Here is an 18,537-nt window from a genome sequence, read left to right as displayed (position 1 = left end):
GCCAACCGAGATACGGTTTTTAATTAATGGAACTATGTGGGAGAAACGTTTTTGACCAGTGACTGTGTCTGATTACATGGAGATAGTGAGATGGAAAGTTAACTTTATCGTGTCTTATGGGTTCTGTTTGAATATATAAATCTTCAACGATATCGATCGATTTAATTTGTTCGATGTAGCCTGGTCTACCTTTCAATTTCGATCTGTATAACCGAACGTGTTTTATCTGTTCGAATTAGTTGATTTCCAGTTAGAGGAACAGTGGTAGGAATGATAAAATCTATAATTTGAGGGAAGTGTGATGTCATGCATTGATATAGAAGATCTATGTGCTTCTAAATATCGACAATACGTATTCGTACAGACCTGAAAATTCTTAACAAAATCGTTTAGGTAAATGAGAATCTTACGTTTCCCCTATTACTGACGACAACTACCAACGAAAGATCGATGAATCTCTCAAATCTGTATTCTAATAATAGAAGAAAAACAATAACTTGGAAGACCAGGTAGGTATAATACAATATTTAAAGACTAGTTCGTGAATAAATTCTTGAAAACGTGCTCCAAATTGAACATGCCATCGAATCTGAAGAACACGAAGAAGGAAAATCATTTGTAGGGTAATCGAGGTTAAAGAGGGGAAGGAGAATATGCCAATCACAGCCGGGAATCGATATCGAATGTCAGGAGAAATTGGTAGACTGCAAGACGCCCTCCAATACCCGTATCCGTTCGTACTTTTAACTGCATAATTTGAGGCGTAACTTCGCGCCGGACTCGGTTCCATTCCCGAGGAGGCTTATCTCTGGCTTCCACGTGGCGAAGCTTGCGCTCCGTTCTCGGCGTAATTAAAAGTCTGCCGTCGTCGATCAAACCCCCAGCCACCCCCGCGAGCTCCTCGTGTCGCAGAGAAGCCCGGGAAGGCGCCACGAAAGTTCCAACTTTCCAACTTTCCGCGCCTTGCACAGCACCAGCCTGTTACCACCGGAACCGACCGTGAACTCGCGCCTTCCCTTTTCCATTTCCGACCCTGAGCCGCGTTTCGCGCTCTCGATGCCGCTGTTGCGATTACAAATGCTATTTTTATCTTTGTTTCTCTTGCGCGTTCATGTGTGGACGTAAATTAAGAAAAAAAAAGAGGAAGTACATAGCAGTCGATTTTTTAATTAAAAAGATCAGAGCACGAAGAATCGTGAATTTTATGATTAATTTTGAGAAATAGTATTTACGATATCGTTGTTTTTCTCCACTTTTAAGGCTACGTGGTCGACCAATCTGCTCAAATCGTAAAGCTGATCGGTAACGGTGCCATAATGTACGGACGAAACAGTACAGCAATAATCGAGTAAAACAAACTTGGAGAATACAAGCATATGGATATGTATAATCTTCAAGTCTCGTAATATTAGAGAGGATGAAGGAAGGTAAATTGAAACGGTATATTAAAATTCTCACTTCGAACACGATACTCGTTACATCGAGGCGGGAATTAATCGTTGGCAACGAAAGACCGGGATTCGATGGTTCTTCCCACGGACGCCAAAGTTGGCGAATCACGCACGCCTCGCCAACTTCCGACAGATCTTCGGTGGAAGGCCCGAGCAACGCGCAATTATTCCTCGCATGCCCGGCTATTGCGTGAGAGTAACGAGGATCCGTATTGTCTGTACGCATCGAATTGGTTCGCGGCACGTTTAACGGAATGTATACATCATTATGGAAATACGCCGTTCGATACACGGAATCCCGTTTCCAAACATTCCCTGCCAGAAATCGCTCGATTCGCTAGAGCTTTCATCAATATCCATGTCACGTTGAGCATTGAACTCTCTAGTTAAGTTCAAATGATCGATGGAAAAAGTGAAAAACATTGAAGTGACTTAAGGAAAAGCAACAAACCTATGGATATATCTAGAATCCATTATTACACCTTTCAGCTCTGAAAATATGTAGAAACTCGGGAAGCAACGTAGAGATAGCAATTTCTAGTAATAGTGCGCAAATTATATAAATTAATGGCGAATTAGCGAGTAAAAGTAGCAGTTAACTTCTTATGACATCTAGCTGTAAATTATCTGATAAAAAGTTTACCACCACTCAATTAGGACTAAATACGTGATTCGTCGATGTAGCCATTGATTTGAATATCAGTGGTTGAATTAATGAAACTAATTTTCTTGATTTAACTTATGATTTACAAATTATTCAACGCGAAGATAAAAGACTTTCCTAGCTTCTATTATTCTAATAATTATGGACGTTAATATTATTGGCAAATCGACTTTCATAATTTTCATAACTGAACCAATCACATAAAGTACAATTAACGTTAAATTGGATTCTTTCGAAAATAAAGAAATATCTACAAACTTTACGGCACGTCGTATTTCACGCGAGATAAATGCCCCTCATAAACTCCAAATAATATCATATTACGCACAACATACTTCAACTACCGTTCAAACATTCACCGACATTGATCAATCTTGTAACACGAAGCGCGTCTTCGACGATCATTAAGTTCCATCGATTCGATTCGCGATTACGTAAGCACAAGGATACTTCTTGGGCCGTGACTCCGCACCAAGACCTGGGTAACATCCTCGACGGTAATTGCGCGTAACAACCAGCGGATACACGCTGATCCACGAAACAAGGTTGCCGGAAGCGGCGACCGATCAATAGGTAAATAGGCTAATCGCCGTTTCGTTCGTCCTGAATGGAGTTTCGAGTGGCGCGAGCGGCTCTAAGCGAGCCAACTATTCCACGTTTTATCGATTCGCCGGAAATCACACGCTCGATAGACCCCAAAACGTCGACCTCGACCTGGCTGCACGCAATAACACGTGCACGCATACAACATGCGGCCGAACAGTCGATGGATCCGACGTTCCATTCGTGCAATCGCGTCTTAATGGCCTCGCGCACAATGCGAGAATCGGCCCCTGAATGGAGTGAAATCGATAAGAAATTTACCGCGCGGTAAACATGCAGAGAAATTGCCACTCGATGAGCCGGAATTGAACGTCAAACCGAGATTGAGTTACAGCGAACGCAGGAGTCGAAGAATGATCACCGAGAAGGGTGGCGAACTGTGATGTTTATAATGTCAAGGTTGTTTTCTCGTATTAAAAATATATCGAGAGTACCGACTAGCACAAAACACGTAAATTCCGTAAGCATTGGGAAGCAGTAAAAACTCACTTTTGTTAAAAACACTTAAAATGAATACTCCACGAGAAAAAACATGATTAGACTACTATTTCTACAGATTTTTCAATTTTGAACAGCTGAAATATTAAAATACTTTTCTTTGGAAATTATTCAAAACCCCCGTAGGGGTTACCAAAAATTGCCGTAGCCGATGGTTTTTCACATCGTCTTGGCGGGGTATTGGTAAAAGTTTTCAACTAGCAATAATCGCACCTCGGTAGAACCTCATTGGTTACGATATCGCCACTGCGCAAAGCTAAAGATTCAACCTATCTTGATTCCAGATATAACATTCCGCGAACAGTTTTATATGCGAGAAACAACGCGAATCGAGTCGCCATCTAGTTCTCGAGGATAGAACTAACGTTCTTCTCTACACGCTGTACATAACCGTGTTTTCACCCCTGTTCAAAGTTACTTTACCCCTGTTGAGGAAGTGAACAATCGATTCTAAAAATACTTTTGAAAATTTATTAATATATCTGAATGAACGAGAAATTTCTCGATGACGTTACATACTTTTTGTTAGCGATAAATCATACCTACGATTATTATATGTATATCTCATTGACCAAAGATAGAAATGTAAATGCTTTAAACGACCATGCTTGATAACCGTTGCATTTCGCATAAAAAGCCGAAAGATATTAATTCAAAAAGTTGTACGAGTTTAAATTATACGCTGAGCGGCTGTATTTAATCGTCACAGCTCGAGTAAAAAATTAATTTATAGACATTCGTAACACGAGCGAAGTGGAAAGTAAATGAGTGCTTCCCGCAGCCCTCCTGTAATTATTCTACCACGCATGGTAGTGAGATTTATTGTAGGTTTTTCTAAGTGTAATAGCGCACGCATTACCCTTTCATCAAGAAGTTATGCTGAAACGAGCCTGTAAACACAAATGGTACACGTATTCAATCACGTCGCAAGTTTCTCTCGAATTCATAGAAAGGAAGCGCTGAAACAACGATTCCTTTCGATTTTATACGATTCCATACGCATGTTAACGTGGATCTATTCAAAAAGACAATTGCAAAATAGGTCACAGTCTAACGAACTCCTCCCACGATTATTAAGAACATAATCCTAACGTACGTAAGTACTGGCATCAGAAATACCAGCACGACGTAATGATAATAATTATCAAGTTTTTTCACGATTGTCGTATTTTCTCGCGAAACGCGGGAAAACATGATTGCTCCAATCATGATCGTATCTCACCACGTGCAAAATTTCTACCGTGAAAATCATTCCGCGTGCACGCACGCGCCGAACGCAAACACCAGCGATATACACTTTCTCCGAGGACTTTACGTTTTCATACGCCCACGACTAGATTATTACCGGTTTCCGATGTTATCGTGAAAAGCTCGCAACGAGACGGCGAGTTTTCCCGCGCCTTTAACGCAATCCGCCTTAGTCGAATTCGCCTAAAACCAACCCAAAACGACAAATCGTCCGAATAAGGTTCTGATTACCCTGGATGCATTTTCTGACAGACTGTCGTTTTAATATAATATTTATATATATAATAAAACATCAGAACTGCATACATTCATAGTTATCCTGACGCACGTATTGGTCAAAACACTGTATCCTAAACCTAATGCAGTGTCATTACGATTACCTGGTAGTAAAGCTACGCGAGTCGACGAGATTATATTATGAATAATGCAATTCACACAGGCGTACGAGCCTGTTATTGGAAATATAGACGTGCAAAATTACACAAGATTGTTGCTGTAAGGTCTGATATAAACGAGCGATCTTTTGACGTTGCATTCTCCCTGTTTTTCATTGAGGAAACAAAGAAAGACGTACGAAGCAGCGAGAACACAGCGTCAAAAAGTCGCTCGTCTGCAACGGATCTAAAATCGCAACAACACCGCACCCTTCGCGTGCATCCTCTAGTAGCAAAAACTTCACGTTGTCGCATACCTTTCGAGCGGTCGAAGACTTCATGAAACAACGCATCGATGCTACTCGTGCCTCGCACGAATCGAAGAATAGCACAATAGAAAAACGAATTTAGAACGCATTCTCACGCGACGCGGCGTAATCGCGGCACGAATAAACCGAACGGTCATTAGAAGGCGACGTCCGCACATGTGCGAGATACATCTCCGATACTCAATCTCCTCGGCGATCAATCACGTTGAAAAGTACCGCGCGCTTTCACTGCGAACGCAGCGCCGCTGTTTTCGTACGCCTCTGTCATCAATATCACGCGAACCAACTCCGCCAGATCGATTACTGACGGTAATTATTTAATTTCCCGCGCGATCTCGCGCGGCCCACATCCACGGCTGCCGATCCATTATCATCAGGGCATTATTCTCTAGCACCTGCTCCGCTCGACTCTATCGGCTCCCCCCTCCCCCCGCATGGATTAACGAGCCACGCGGTAATAAGTGGCGAGGGGGGGGAAGAAACTGCTTTTAGAGATTCAATTACGTTATCCGCATGGTAGCGTAATGATAATGGTCTTCGACTGGTTCTCGAATTTAGTTGCGTATATACCAGCGAGGTAACGAACGAGGAAGCGCGTCGGTAAGAAACATTCTCTCTCATAAATATCCCAGTTCGCCTAGCTTATGGTAATCTATCCGTTGATCTAATTTGGACCGAAAAGGAACGTTCTGGCATAATTAGACCTCGTGTGTGTAACGTTGCTCGATTTATCGAGGTTTACAGATACATAGTTTGATTTCTTATTTCCTCCGAGAGAAGACTCTTTTCGACGCCTGACTAATCGTTTCGTGAATTATTAAAATTTCGAGAAAAAGATACGTATGGGCTTTCAAATGTATGTATATTTAGATAAGTAACGACAGATTCGTAGAAACCACTACTAACGATAGATACGACTATGTTATCTGGAATTCAACATCCTGGAATATAGGACCTTGCTCAACGACCAGAGGCACGTAGGGACTCAAATTCGCAGTTGCCAGAAATTTCAGACAACGTCATGAGATGAAAGTTTCGTGAACGGTCATAAGGTACCAGAGATATCGAGGTATGCAACATCCTAGATTTACAGATCACCGTACCGCGTATATTGATTTCGATAACGTCATTTACATAGAACGTAATGGATCCAATGTCTCTATCAGGTTCAATGAGCCATTTGTGCAAGCTCCTGCAATTTCTGGACAGTATACACAGCGTTCTAAGTATGACATTTCACCTACACTCTACGTGCTCAGAATCAGTTGCAACGACTTCTACGAATCCCCAAGTACCTATAACAGACCGTGATCTTAACATTAACCATATCGAATTCTAGGAACCTATGATCAACCGCATCACATTCTACGATTCTATGCTTATCGACATTCAACCCCATAATTGGAAACTCGTTAATCCAGTATTACACAAATCATGAATTATTACCTTGCTCAATATGACACTTACAATTCTCAGAAACTGTTCGTTTCAGGCACCAAACGAAGTTCCATCTATTTTGTAACCAAAAAGCTCGGTTTCCATCGAACTGAAGGTACATGCTAAAGGCAGCCAAAGAGATTCTAATTCGCGATGCCGACATGAACAGTTCTTCCTGGACGTCGCGGCTCACCGCTTATTACAAGGCGTGTAATGGGCTTCCGCGCGCGACTCGAGGCTTCCCTGACTTGAGATAACGAGCGACGAGAAAAGGACCGCGAGCAGATTAACAGTACCGACTGTCGGGACCCGATCCGATTAAACCGCGCATAATAAATCGCCGAGAGTGCGATCATTCAATTAATAGCTGGCGATGCAGCTCCGTGAAAACTTCTTCGTATCGCGCCTTTTCTTTTAAATATCGCACCTACGTAAACCTTCACGTTCACGCCTGATAAGAAACTCGCGCCAGCTCTATACTACTTGCTTCTAATTGCTCTTTCTACGTACTGGGTGACCAGATCGTAAAAGACATATAGCTGATGACAAACGTTCGAGTTCTTAGGATTACTTGAAATTTTTCGATTACGTACTTCTTTGTTCTTGCGTAAAATCGTGCAAACTTTTTTATTTTGCTTTTTCGCGAAGTTTTCAGTCTTGCATATATCAACGACAAAGAAGATATCCGTGTTATACAAATCACTGTGTATAACTCATTTGTCCAACTTTTTATCAGAATATTGTTTCATTAGCACACGGGTAAAGTGGTCGGTGAGATGCGGCGATTCATAGTACTTGAATCATAACAGTAATTATAATGGACATTGGACGTTCTAGCTGCTAACGATGAGAGATTCCACGAGGTTTAATGGCAATACCGTAAATTCCAGGCAACGCGTGTAACACGAGCGCATAGACGAAGTGTTCGCGAGCTTCTCCGGCGCGCTTAATAAAACGATGCGCCAGCTGGAAAAGGAAGAATGTGCTGTTTCGAACATTTAACACGTGGTCTATCTCACGTGTATTCGAGTATTCCTCGGACTTTCGAATTTTATATCTTTCTTCTACGTATTCTTCACGAGGAATATCTCAAATTAAAGACAAAGCTATACCTAATTGACTTAAAATATAAAACATCGAATAAAATATAAGATGATAATCTAGATATAACGTTAATTTAGATTATCTCGGTGGTTAGATATGAAAATTAATAAGTTCCCTCTTTACATAAATCGGAGCGTTCTCTAATTGGATGCCTCTGTAATATTTATCTGGAATAATATTCGATATTTAAGCTTTTAAAAACAATCACCAATATAACGTTTCTCCGTTTAAGAATCGATTTTTCTCATCATTGTGTTTCCCGTTTCCTGTACGGTTAATCACCCGGCGTATCCTCGAGGGAAGAACGCGTTTCACGCGTAAAATTTCACAAATTCGAAACTAGAAACGTCACACGAGCGTGAAGGCTCGCGCGCGTCAACGGTGACAAGAAAGAGCGGGCCGCAGGGCATCGCAAAGAGGATGTATCCCGGCGTGAAAGCGATGGCATTCCATCGGGAGAAATAGATCGAACCACGGGAAACGGACTCGTTAGCGACCAACGAATCTCGTCCGGCGTATGATTGCTTTCTCATGCCGGTCACCGCTGGCTACCGTTTGACTCGACGATTTACGAACTCCACTTTCTCCGTTCCAACAACGTTATCCAACGTAACCTGGCGTCGAAGCTAAACATCCAACTCTGATCGATCCGAACAACCTACTACGCGTTATGTCACTCGCTATTCGCAAATTGAACCGGTTGAACTCAAAGAACGGAAAGTTTCTAGTAGTTTGTTCGTTCATCATTGTAATCTAGAGGACATAATCCTTTAAAGAGACGTGAGAGAACGTTGAAAGGTATACGTAATTCAAATGGATATTGAATTGAAGAAATTGAATTTTACTATACGTAATTGTGAAGATTTTCGTTAGAATACTTACAATTGAATAGAACCGAACGAAACAATTCTTCGTTAATTCCAATAATTCCTAACACGTCAATAATCTTCTAATAATTTCTCAGTATCTCGTTCTTCGATAAATAGCCTAATACTTCTGAGCAGGGGTGTACATCGCAATTTACCAGTTTTTAGATATCAAAACGCGACGAGAAACCTGGACTGCAGGCCAGAGACAGAAGGATGGTGTTCAAGGTGAAAGGCTGAGGAAGTTGAGCTCCAATTAAATTGTATCTCCTTTAAGAGGGCCGCTGCCGTTACAGATAGCCCGCGTGCCGCTTGTTTAAGGCAGAACGCGAGCGAGAGCTCGCGGGTATAGCTCTCCCCCGCGTGTAAGAGAGCGAGCACACGAACGAACACACCGGCTACCGCAACCGGAGGAGAACAAGCTTATGAAGCAGCGCCAGTTTTTGCCCCGTCCGCAACGTTATGGGACTAATTTATTAACTACCCGATCGAGCATCACGGAACCGTTCCACCATCGGCTGCCTTCGGCCTTCGTACGCGTACAGGCTAAGCCACTCGCAAGAAACTCGCGTAATCTTCCTTCCAATCTTCGTGAAACGCAAGCCGTTTGATTCGCCAACGTTTCATCACGCCACTTTCTTGCCCAGCCTAGAACCATCGTCTCAAGGGTTTCAAGACTGATTTCACGGTAATTTCAAGGGGATCTTAATCGATTGGACGCTACGCTTTTGGAAGCGGATGGTGAGTGTTACATATTGGACTTCATGCATCATTGCTTTGGAATCTTGTGAAAGTCTTCTAATTTTGTTTTTGATGATCTAGGTGGTCTTGATACGTTTGTTACAGCGAGACGTTTCTTTACTTCGAGGAGGGTATCGAATGACAATGTTGATTAGAGCAATTGATTCCGTTTAGGCTAAGTTTCGCGAAAAAAATTGTAACATTTTTGATATTATAGCTGAATGTAAATAGAGCGAATCAAGAATAACGTTTTATCTCTTCGCGATATCTCTGATACGCCGCGGGGTGTCAAACTTTCCCGTGTCAAAGTGATACAAAAATGTTATTCGACATCAGAAATTGAAATATCTCGTATTATTAACGAAACTTGTCGTATCTCGATTTTGGTATAACGCAAATTGTTTTCTTTTTAGCTGTTGTGTACAAAAATCTTCGAAATTCAATAAAACGTAGAAGATCAAAGAAACGTCAAAAACACTTCCTATCCCAGCAATCTTACTGCTACAAGCTTTCGCCTAACTTTCCTCGGTCCTTGCCACAGGCAGAGACGCGATTTCTCAATAAGTTATTAGTTGCCGCGTTGAGATAAGTACCTCGTTGACAAACTGAATTGCAAGATCGAGGAAGTACGAAGGCAAGCAGACGGAAACAAGCGCATCCTTGGTATAGCCGTGGACGTAGGCCAGGCCCCGTGATAGGATGACAAGCCTCGCGGCGTATCTTATCGCGATCTCCCATCGAATCGATACGACAGGAGGGAGGGGGGTCCATGCGTAGTTAAGCGTTTTACGTTGGCGAGACTGTCCACGCGCGTTACCAGTTACTCCCTCCCCCCGCCACGTTTCTAACTAGCTATTAGAAATTGGTCGCAGTTTTTACACGCGCGGATTCAACGCGACCCGCCTCGTTGTCCGCTCGATCGCGCTTACGTAAATAAAACAAAAATTCCCCGCCGCGTTTCCTCGCTTTCCTATTCATTATGTAAAAGCGGCCCGTTTGGAAAATAACACTTGCTTCATTTATCTTCTATTCCCGCTGCTCCCCTCGCTTCCCGGCGCGGCGTTGCTCGCGCGGATGCAGGAAGAGGAGAAAGGCTCTCTCGGACCCGAGAGATTGAATCTTCCACGAACAATGAGCCGCTGTGATACGCGTAAGCGATGCCAACGCAGATACCGCCCGTTTCTCGCAGCGAAAGAAGAGGCAAAAGGAAACGCGAAGCTATCAACTTTTCTTCGATTTCTTCGCAGCTCGACACTCGCAGGTGATTCTAGCTAGATTAGGTTCGTGGCTGAAGCGGTTATCCAAAGGATAACAAACGGGTCTGGTAGTCATTGGAGTACTTGTCATTCTTATTCGAAAATCGGTTTAAAGATTGAGCGGTAGGATGTTTTGATACACACATTGTCTCAAAATTCTGTAAGTTTCGAAGAAATGAATATCCAAGCTTCTGCTGTTCGACAGATTTTCCAAGTTCCCGTCGAAGAAGCATCGGCGAACAACGAACGGTAGCTGGAAAGCGAGGAAGGCTCATTGTCTCTCGCATGGAGGTCGGTCCTCGTTTGGTAGCCAGCAAGTAGGTAGGTAGGTAATGTAACCAGTCGCATACGTAACCGATTGGTTGCGGGTTAAGTAGCTGGTAGCAGCACGCGGATACTGTCTCCGCGGTATCGATATATCACGCGGTGCGAGGCGGTCGAGCCTCGAGCGTGTCGTCGATCCCGCGAGCACGAGTCTCGCTTTACCTATGCAGGCGAAAACTTGCATACCAATAAGCTGCGCGTGAACCACGTACGCGTTAGCCCTATTCAACGAAACCTTAAAATTCCTCATGGCCTGATGCCCGTGCGTTCGCCGGTGACAAATGGTTCATGATGAAAAGATTTCTGCACGGTAGCATTTTAGTAGGTTTTTCATGACGAGTTCATATTCGATAACGAAACCGTATTGAACGAGGTCAGGGTTAGGAAAGGGAACGAACATTTGACGAGTATTTGTGAAATGTATCGTTTAATGATTTCGAACGATAACGATGAGAATCTCGAAGGAGTAGGATATTTCGATTTTTGGAGAACCGTAGATAAGGTACACATAAGTCAATTCTAACTGGGCTAACTCTGTCTTAAACGAAAGGATCATAGACTATGACGAATTTTACACACATTGTATAGCACCTTTCTCTGTCTTAACGAAGCCGAGCTTTCCACCGTTGTATCCAATATCGGGGGATATCGATGACAGAAGATCGTGGAAATAGCCTTAATTTAATCGAACGGGAATAATAGGAGCGCATTGGGCGGTTGTTGGAACGAGACGATCGAGAGAAACCAAGCGATCGCGTGGCGTGGGCCGTCGTTTCTGCTCCCGGCGCAGATCTTCCAGATTCAATGGCGAAAGATCGCCGGATAGCCACAACAGAGACCTACATACATGTACACCCATTGGTGGTTTACACGAGGAACCTAGAACCTGGCTATGACTATCGTAGTCCCAAGTCGAAACCCGCAGCCTTCAATCATTGTCAATCAGTTCGGACGAGGCACCGTTACGGTGTCTTCGATGCACTCGTCCCGTGCTATCTGGCTACACCTACCTACTGCTATTCTTCGCCGACATTCCAGCCTTTACCTTACAGTCCCGTTTTCCACCAGCTTCGTCAATCTGTGCACACCCTTCGACTATGTGGACGCAGGTCCATCTTGGTCCTGGCTACCTAACACAACCTCTCGATCAAATTGACTAGACTGGACGTCCTGAATTTAAGAAGCGAACGTTGGATCTACTCTTTGTTAGGAGATGATTGGATCTGAGAGGTCTCGTTGAAACGAACACTAAGTTAACGAAAACGATTGATCAACTTCTAGAGAATGAAAAAGTGCGCCCTAAAAGACCTAAAGACGCTCAAAATCTGTCGTTGTGGCGAGATCAAGAACCGTATCGACTGCTCTATCGACATGTCATCGAGGTTAACGCGAGACAGTTATCGCGTTAAAACTGCCAAGCTGGTTAACAAGACATTCTGCTCGAGAGAATGGAACTGGAATCGTATTTCATCGCTAACTCGAGACGCGATTTCACATGCAACGGGAACGTCGCCGAAGAAACAATACCGAAGGTGAACAGAAAGAGAATCGAGAACGAGTGGATGATTGAAACGGACCGACCCACCACTGACCCCCGTCGTTTCTTTCGCGATCGTAGTCTCCCAAGTACGCTCGATAAGCGTCTCGGCTGTAACTTGATGTTGCGATACGAACGGAAATAAATGTCGCGGGGTTCTCTCGGCCCCGTACACCTGTGCGACCGTTCGCCAGTCCGCGTTTATCTGCAGGGCTCGACCCACCCACGCGAATTCCTGCCCTTCGAATATCGAGCCAAGCACTATGCACGTTTCTAGCTCTCTCTCTCTCTTTCTCCCTCTCTCTCTCTCTCTCTCTCTCTCTCTCTGTCTCTCTTTCTCTCTGCTGCTGCAGCGTAGTCACAGGCTCGCTGGTGATTCCTCGGTGAAACGTTCTTCCAGCAGAAACAACCGTTACGATAGCTCCAAAACTGGACGTGGGATTTCGAAGTGAAGCATCTGAATTGTATTTTTGTTTCAAATGAATTGCAGAAATATTAAGTTATGGAAATATTTCGAGGTCGTCGTATAAATTCTCGAATTTTACTACCTGAATACATGATTAGGGTTCAACCTCTTAAAAAAAAGACTACCTCTCTAAGCTTATTTATTGCAAACAGACGATATAAATAATGGTAAATTCCAACGTAAATGTTAAAAGATATTTGTAATATCCATATCTTCCTGTTCATTTTGGTTGACGAAGTTGGACAGCACGATTTCAGGAAGTATCTCTACTACTACATCCTCCATCCAACCGTCGATTAAGTTTAGCCAAGGTATCGAAAGAAGTACCACGAGCAGCAACCAACCGCCTATAAATCAATTTTTCTCCGCTTCAATTTCCCAAAACGAAAATCTCTGAGCCAGTTAAGAGCCTGAAAAGCCGCGAAATGATATTTACGAGCGTGTTCTCCAGTAGAACGTGAAGGGCGAGTCCAGAGCCGTTCTTAGTCCGGGCGTCCCTTTTCCGTATACGGTTCGAAATGGTCGTTACTTGGCAAGAAATTATTGCTATTACGGACGAAGCACACGCGCGTAACCTTGTTATCGGCTTGGTTGATACGGCGATTACGGATGCGTCGCGTGGTGGCGAGGCACCGTGTACCTACGTACACCAGCTCGTACACGGAAAATCACTAGTCACACTCGCGTAAGAGAGAAAAAGAGAAAGAAGCAGCGTCTAGGCTAGTTTAATTGGATACAAGCTCGGGTGTAACGAGCTCTATCGAATTACTTGTCCGGTAGGTAATTCACTCGGCGCAACATTCGACAACCTTTCGCTCCGCGAAGCCGGTCGTCGTTTAACGACGGATAATTCCTGTTTCGTCCCGTATACATCGTGCAGGATGTTTATTGATCGAAACGACGCTGGCAAATTGCGCTGATGTACCGCCTCTCGGACGCTTTCGTCGCTCGCGAGCTACCTATTCCAGTTTTTCCAAGGGACTGCTCCATGTTGCATCGAACTTTCTACCAGGATAATTCTTCTAGGGTGAGTAATTACACCGTACGACAGTGGGAGGGATTTATTAAGTTCCTGCGGGTAGTTGTTAAGGTAAGTCAAGTTCGCGAACAGTCATACTTGATCTAGCAAATTCATTCTTTACGGTCTGAGGCTACATTCAAGATTTCAATGTAGTTGGTTTTTATATGTTAAATTCGAACGTTTACGGTCGTTCCGTTAATTAGCAAAATTCTACGATTCTTGAACCCTGATTGCTCCTCGATCGAAGAGCTTTAAAAGGCAATCTACTAATCGCAACGAAGACAACGCGACCGAAATGGCTAGCTAGAAGACAAGTCCCGAATCGTGACGGAAGAGTCGACTGGTCTGCGGACAAATTTCCAGATCGACAGTACCGGATGTGATTGCGCGCGGACAAAGGCCACAGCTCGCCTATATTAGGTAGAACGCGTCGGTTAGCTTCTCTGCCTACCTACTTTCAGAAATTCTGCGCTAACGAGCGAGCAGAGCTCCGCTCGCGTCGCTCCGCTTTCCACCGTGGACATCGCTGCCCCATATCTGCCAAATTGTCGTGAGCCAGCGCGTCGTTTTCTTTATTGGTCTTCTCCTTAGAATTTATCGAGTACCGCTCGCCGTGCCTTCCATTGTGTAGAAATTTCCCTCGTACTCGCTTCACGTCGTAATAAGAGTTAGTTTTCGGAAATTCCTCGTTCAGGCTTCAGGGTAGAACGATGGACTCGTAGCTGTAATCTTATCAGGTTCTTACTATTGGGTCGAGGTACTCTCTTCGATAATTGACAGTTCGTTTCAAACACAGTCAACCTATTTTTACTCGCGACAAGCTTGGTCTGCGAACAGAGTCGACGTTACTTTCTTCTAACTTCTCTAAATTTATTTGAAGCTTAATTCCGCAACTATTCCGAACACGAACACTGTCTTGCTTGACTCTTAATAAACTATAACGTTGTAACGTCAAAGTACATTTTTCGATAAAACACAACGGCTTTGATTTTGATGACACCGCGAGACTGTGCAGAAACCTCGGATCTCCGATTACAAACTCGTATATCACTAACATTCTATATCATCATACCTTTAAACACAGCTCAACTCCATCATCAGAAATTCATTTCTCCGATCAAACACAATTCAGGTCGGTCGAATCAATCAGTCAAAGTTCTCAGCGCCAATTATCGACCTTCCAAACGTTATTCATCAAACCCATCTTCCCCTCGAATCATCTCGAATCAGAGCGTTCCTCCACCGAGTAAAAGCGGTTTGGTGTCACGAGATTAGGTTATTTCGCCACGTGCTCGACCGTTACCCCAAGCCGAGAACTGTCCCTATTTCACTGCGAGTTTTAATTAACGTTTACGAACCGTACAGCGGGAGATTTCGAGATCGGTGGTTAGGCGGAGGCTTTTGCGAACGCCCTCTCGAGACACTTTGTGCCACTGGCGTGGCTCTCCGCGTAAATAAATTAACCTCGGTGAAGGCACGTGCTTCGACGCGCTGACAACCCTCGTCGCACGAGATTCGAGACAGGCCGGTTACCCGCAACTACAAGTGTTATTAGCGACGATCGACCGGCAAGGGTTGCCTTTCTTCTCGACGACCACTCCTCGCTCGACAATTCTTGCCGGTTTAATTGAATTTCTAAGCGTTAGCGCTGAACTGTCTCTTGGAATGTCTCGCGTACCTAGTCTTGAGTACCTTTGCGACGGCGTTACTCGGTTAATCTGCCGTTATATCACATTCACGCCAGCCGACTTGTGTCATTGGAGACAAACTTCGGAAGGTTAAGTAACTACGTATGTACCAGGTCAAAGGAAAAGTCGCGATTTTTCTGAAAAATTTAATTTTAAGTTTAATTTTGGTAGATTCTAAGTCATTTTCGATCCTATCGTTTCCCGTTTAATTTCTGGCCTCAATTTTCTGTTGAAATTATAAATATTAAAAGCGTAAAATGTTAAGCATCTTTCTTTTTTTTCAACCGGTACCGAGATTACGATAAGAAAAAATTCGTAGATCGTAGCAGAGGCAAAGGACACCGATCGGAAACTCTGCTATCTTCTCCAGCTATCAAAGAAACAACCGCCGAACAAAAAGATGAATTTCTCGATGCGCGCTTTCATCGCCGATTAAATCGGTCACCGGTTATATAAATAGAAGGCCGTGTCATCCGGACGATAAGTCGGATTTCGCAATTGGTCGCGAAGTGGATCCGGTCGCGACCATACTTGGACATAGCCATCTATGAGACTGATTACTTTAATCGCTTCGAGGAACAATCCGTCCGTTGAGCCGCATTCCCGCCGCTCTTTCACCTTTCCTGCCTCGCGGACGATCCAGTTTCACGGACGAACCTCGTACATTCGCTAGCGACTACGCGAAAAGAGGAAATAAACTCACCGTTTCGGAGGCGACAGACTTCACTTCCGCCAGAAGGGACGCGGCTGGTGACAGATAAGTCCTGAGGAAGTTCTCCAAGTTGCCGTGATAAGCGCACACCAGGATGTCCCGGGCCTGTCTTATCAGCAGATTGATAACACCATCGCCGTAAATCGGTCCGAGCAAGTTCCGGACCAACGATGCGACATCTCCGCGACCCTGCAACAGAGCGGTCCTTTCATGAGCCTGTTTCCCGGAGAAACGTTACATATTACCGTGAAGTGACGTGGCTTGTTCGTATCTGGACAGGAATGAATTTCAAGGGTTGGGACGTGATAGAATGGCGACAGGTGGTGGAACGTGATGTAATGCGATGTGACGAGCGAGTCATTCGGAATTCAAATCGATCCATCGTGTACTTTATTAATTTTAGTGTCACAGCTACACGCGTGATCAGAATTTAAGTTTAGAAATTTGGCACGGGGAACAAGTTCGGTAGCGAATAACTGTTCCTTGTTCGCGGGATTCTTTTGGATGAAGGCCTAATCCAGGAACACGAAATTAATTTTAGAAAACAATTGATAATTGAATATACAATCCCCATTATCGCTAATGAACGGTATAATGGCTGGTAAAGGTCGAGATAGTTGCATTGTTAATATTCAGCACTTATCACGGACGCAGCAGCACAATGCGCGCGTTCTTATCTCCTTATTGTAGCCCCGTGATAAATGGACGAATACCAGATCATTATTATTATACCTGGTAGTAAGCTGGGGCAAACCAGATTAATTCCAACAGATAGTCGATAATTAACTACATTGTTGCCACTACATGTACGTCGATATACAATGAAATAGTGTCTGATTAAATCTCCTATGAAATCGGCCCAGTTATTCCTGCATAATATCATAACGATATCATAATATAATAATAGCGCAAAATAGGGTAAGGATATTACTACTGGCCATTACCTTACTATATTCGTAATGTAGAGATTTCACGTAATATATGGCGGCGTACATTCCTGAGTTACATAACACCTTCGGGTTTCCGCGTTCCCAGAAGCTTTTAACGCGCTGAGCCATGGTTCCGGAAACGGGAAGCGGTCGAAGAAGCCGAGGGGACAAGCGAGCTAACGGTTCCAAGTTCTCTTCCATATTGTTATAGAATCATGGCCTACGCCAGGAGAATCTGTTATCGACACCGATCTCCCCCAACAGTGAGAACAAACAAGGGGGAATAAATTGAATTTTATGGCAGCACCCGTCCACCACTTCCAATGAACTCTTGGAACTTGCTTTTGGGGAGGTATGTGCGTCAATTCGAGGAGCATCGCTGGACTCCGCTTCTTCCGCCTGTCTTTTGTGCTTTCGAGAGATGTACGCAAAGTGTATTGAAACGAGGGTGCTGATTTATCGAGGAACTTTTCGCTTTAATTCAAGCTGGCTATGTACTTTTGCTTATAGTCGCGCAGTTACGTGGTAAAATTTTACAGTCTCAAGAGTTGAATTCTAACACATTACGAACTAAACATTTTACGTACTAAACGAACCTAATCGTCAGCTACTCTTTCGTGTCAAATATTACACGTTAAATAAATCACTGTCAACCCTTCTTACTTTATCGTTTATTCTAAGCATAAAATCTTGATCAAATTTCTTGACTGATATCTTCACGAAACACAGGGTACTTCGTCAACAGACTCTGACAATAAAATACAAATACACGAGATCTCTTCGTTCACCTATAACGTGTCAACGATTCAAACTCCATAAGAAACTAAAAGAAAAAAGGTCCATCTTCGTAAAAACCAACGACAGAGAACGATTCTCCTTAGTATTTACACAAATCACCGGCAGACGTAAACGCGTTTATCCAAGATCCCTTCCTCCAATCCGCGTGGCCCTTCGCCTTCATCGATGCGAATCGAGGCGATCCAGTTCGTCTTTTTCGAGGAACGCAAAGTTGGTCGGCCTCTCGAGACCGTAAACCAGATACTTTCCAGCAAAATCGGCTGGTTGTTCGCAGAACGACGACGCAGCGGGGATCGGGACCCGGTGCTATCCGCTTACGAATCGCTCGGCCGGCGGGCGTCGGATGGCGAAGCGGACAAGTGGCATGCGTCGCCCCAGCGGCGATGTGGCTGCATTATATCGGCGTGCATCGTTACACCGGACTGCATAAACATCGCAGTTTAGCGGCCACTCGAGAAACCGGGGAACACCGCGATGTAACCATTATACGC

General features: G+C 44.0%; 1 protein-coding gene and 1 non-coding gene across 6 annotated transcripts in view; both read right to left on the bottom strand.

The window, feature by feature from the left end:
• Positions 1–18,537, bottom strand: part of LOC126919906 (uncharacterized) — a 303,683-nt gene that overhangs the window by 219,702 nt on the left and 65,444 nt on the right. For all 5 annotated transcript variants that reach the window (XM_050729613.1, XM_050729590.1, XM_050729594.1 and 2 more), the window contains exon 3: positions 16,311–16,508. In XM_050729613.1, the coding sequence (XP_050585570.1) occupies positions 16,311–16,508 (198 nt within the window). The remainder of the gene's footprint in view (positions 1–16,310; positions 16,509–18,537) is intronic.
• LOC126922930 (U4 spliceosomal RNA) lies at positions 3,334–3,474 on the bottom strand. The gene has a single exon (XR_007713001.1). It is a non-coding gene; the product is annotated as a U4 spliceosomal RNA (small nuclear RNA).

Source organism: Bombus affinis, chromosome 1, assembly GCF_024516045.1.
Source record: "Bombus affinis isolate iyBomAffi1 chromosome 1, iyBomAffi1.2, whole genome shotgun sequence".
Taxonomy (NCBI): domain Eukaryota; kingdom Metazoa; phylum Arthropoda; class Insecta; order Hymenoptera; family Apidae; genus Bombus; species Bombus affinis.
This window is presented reverse-complemented; position numbering and strand designations above follow the sequence as displayed.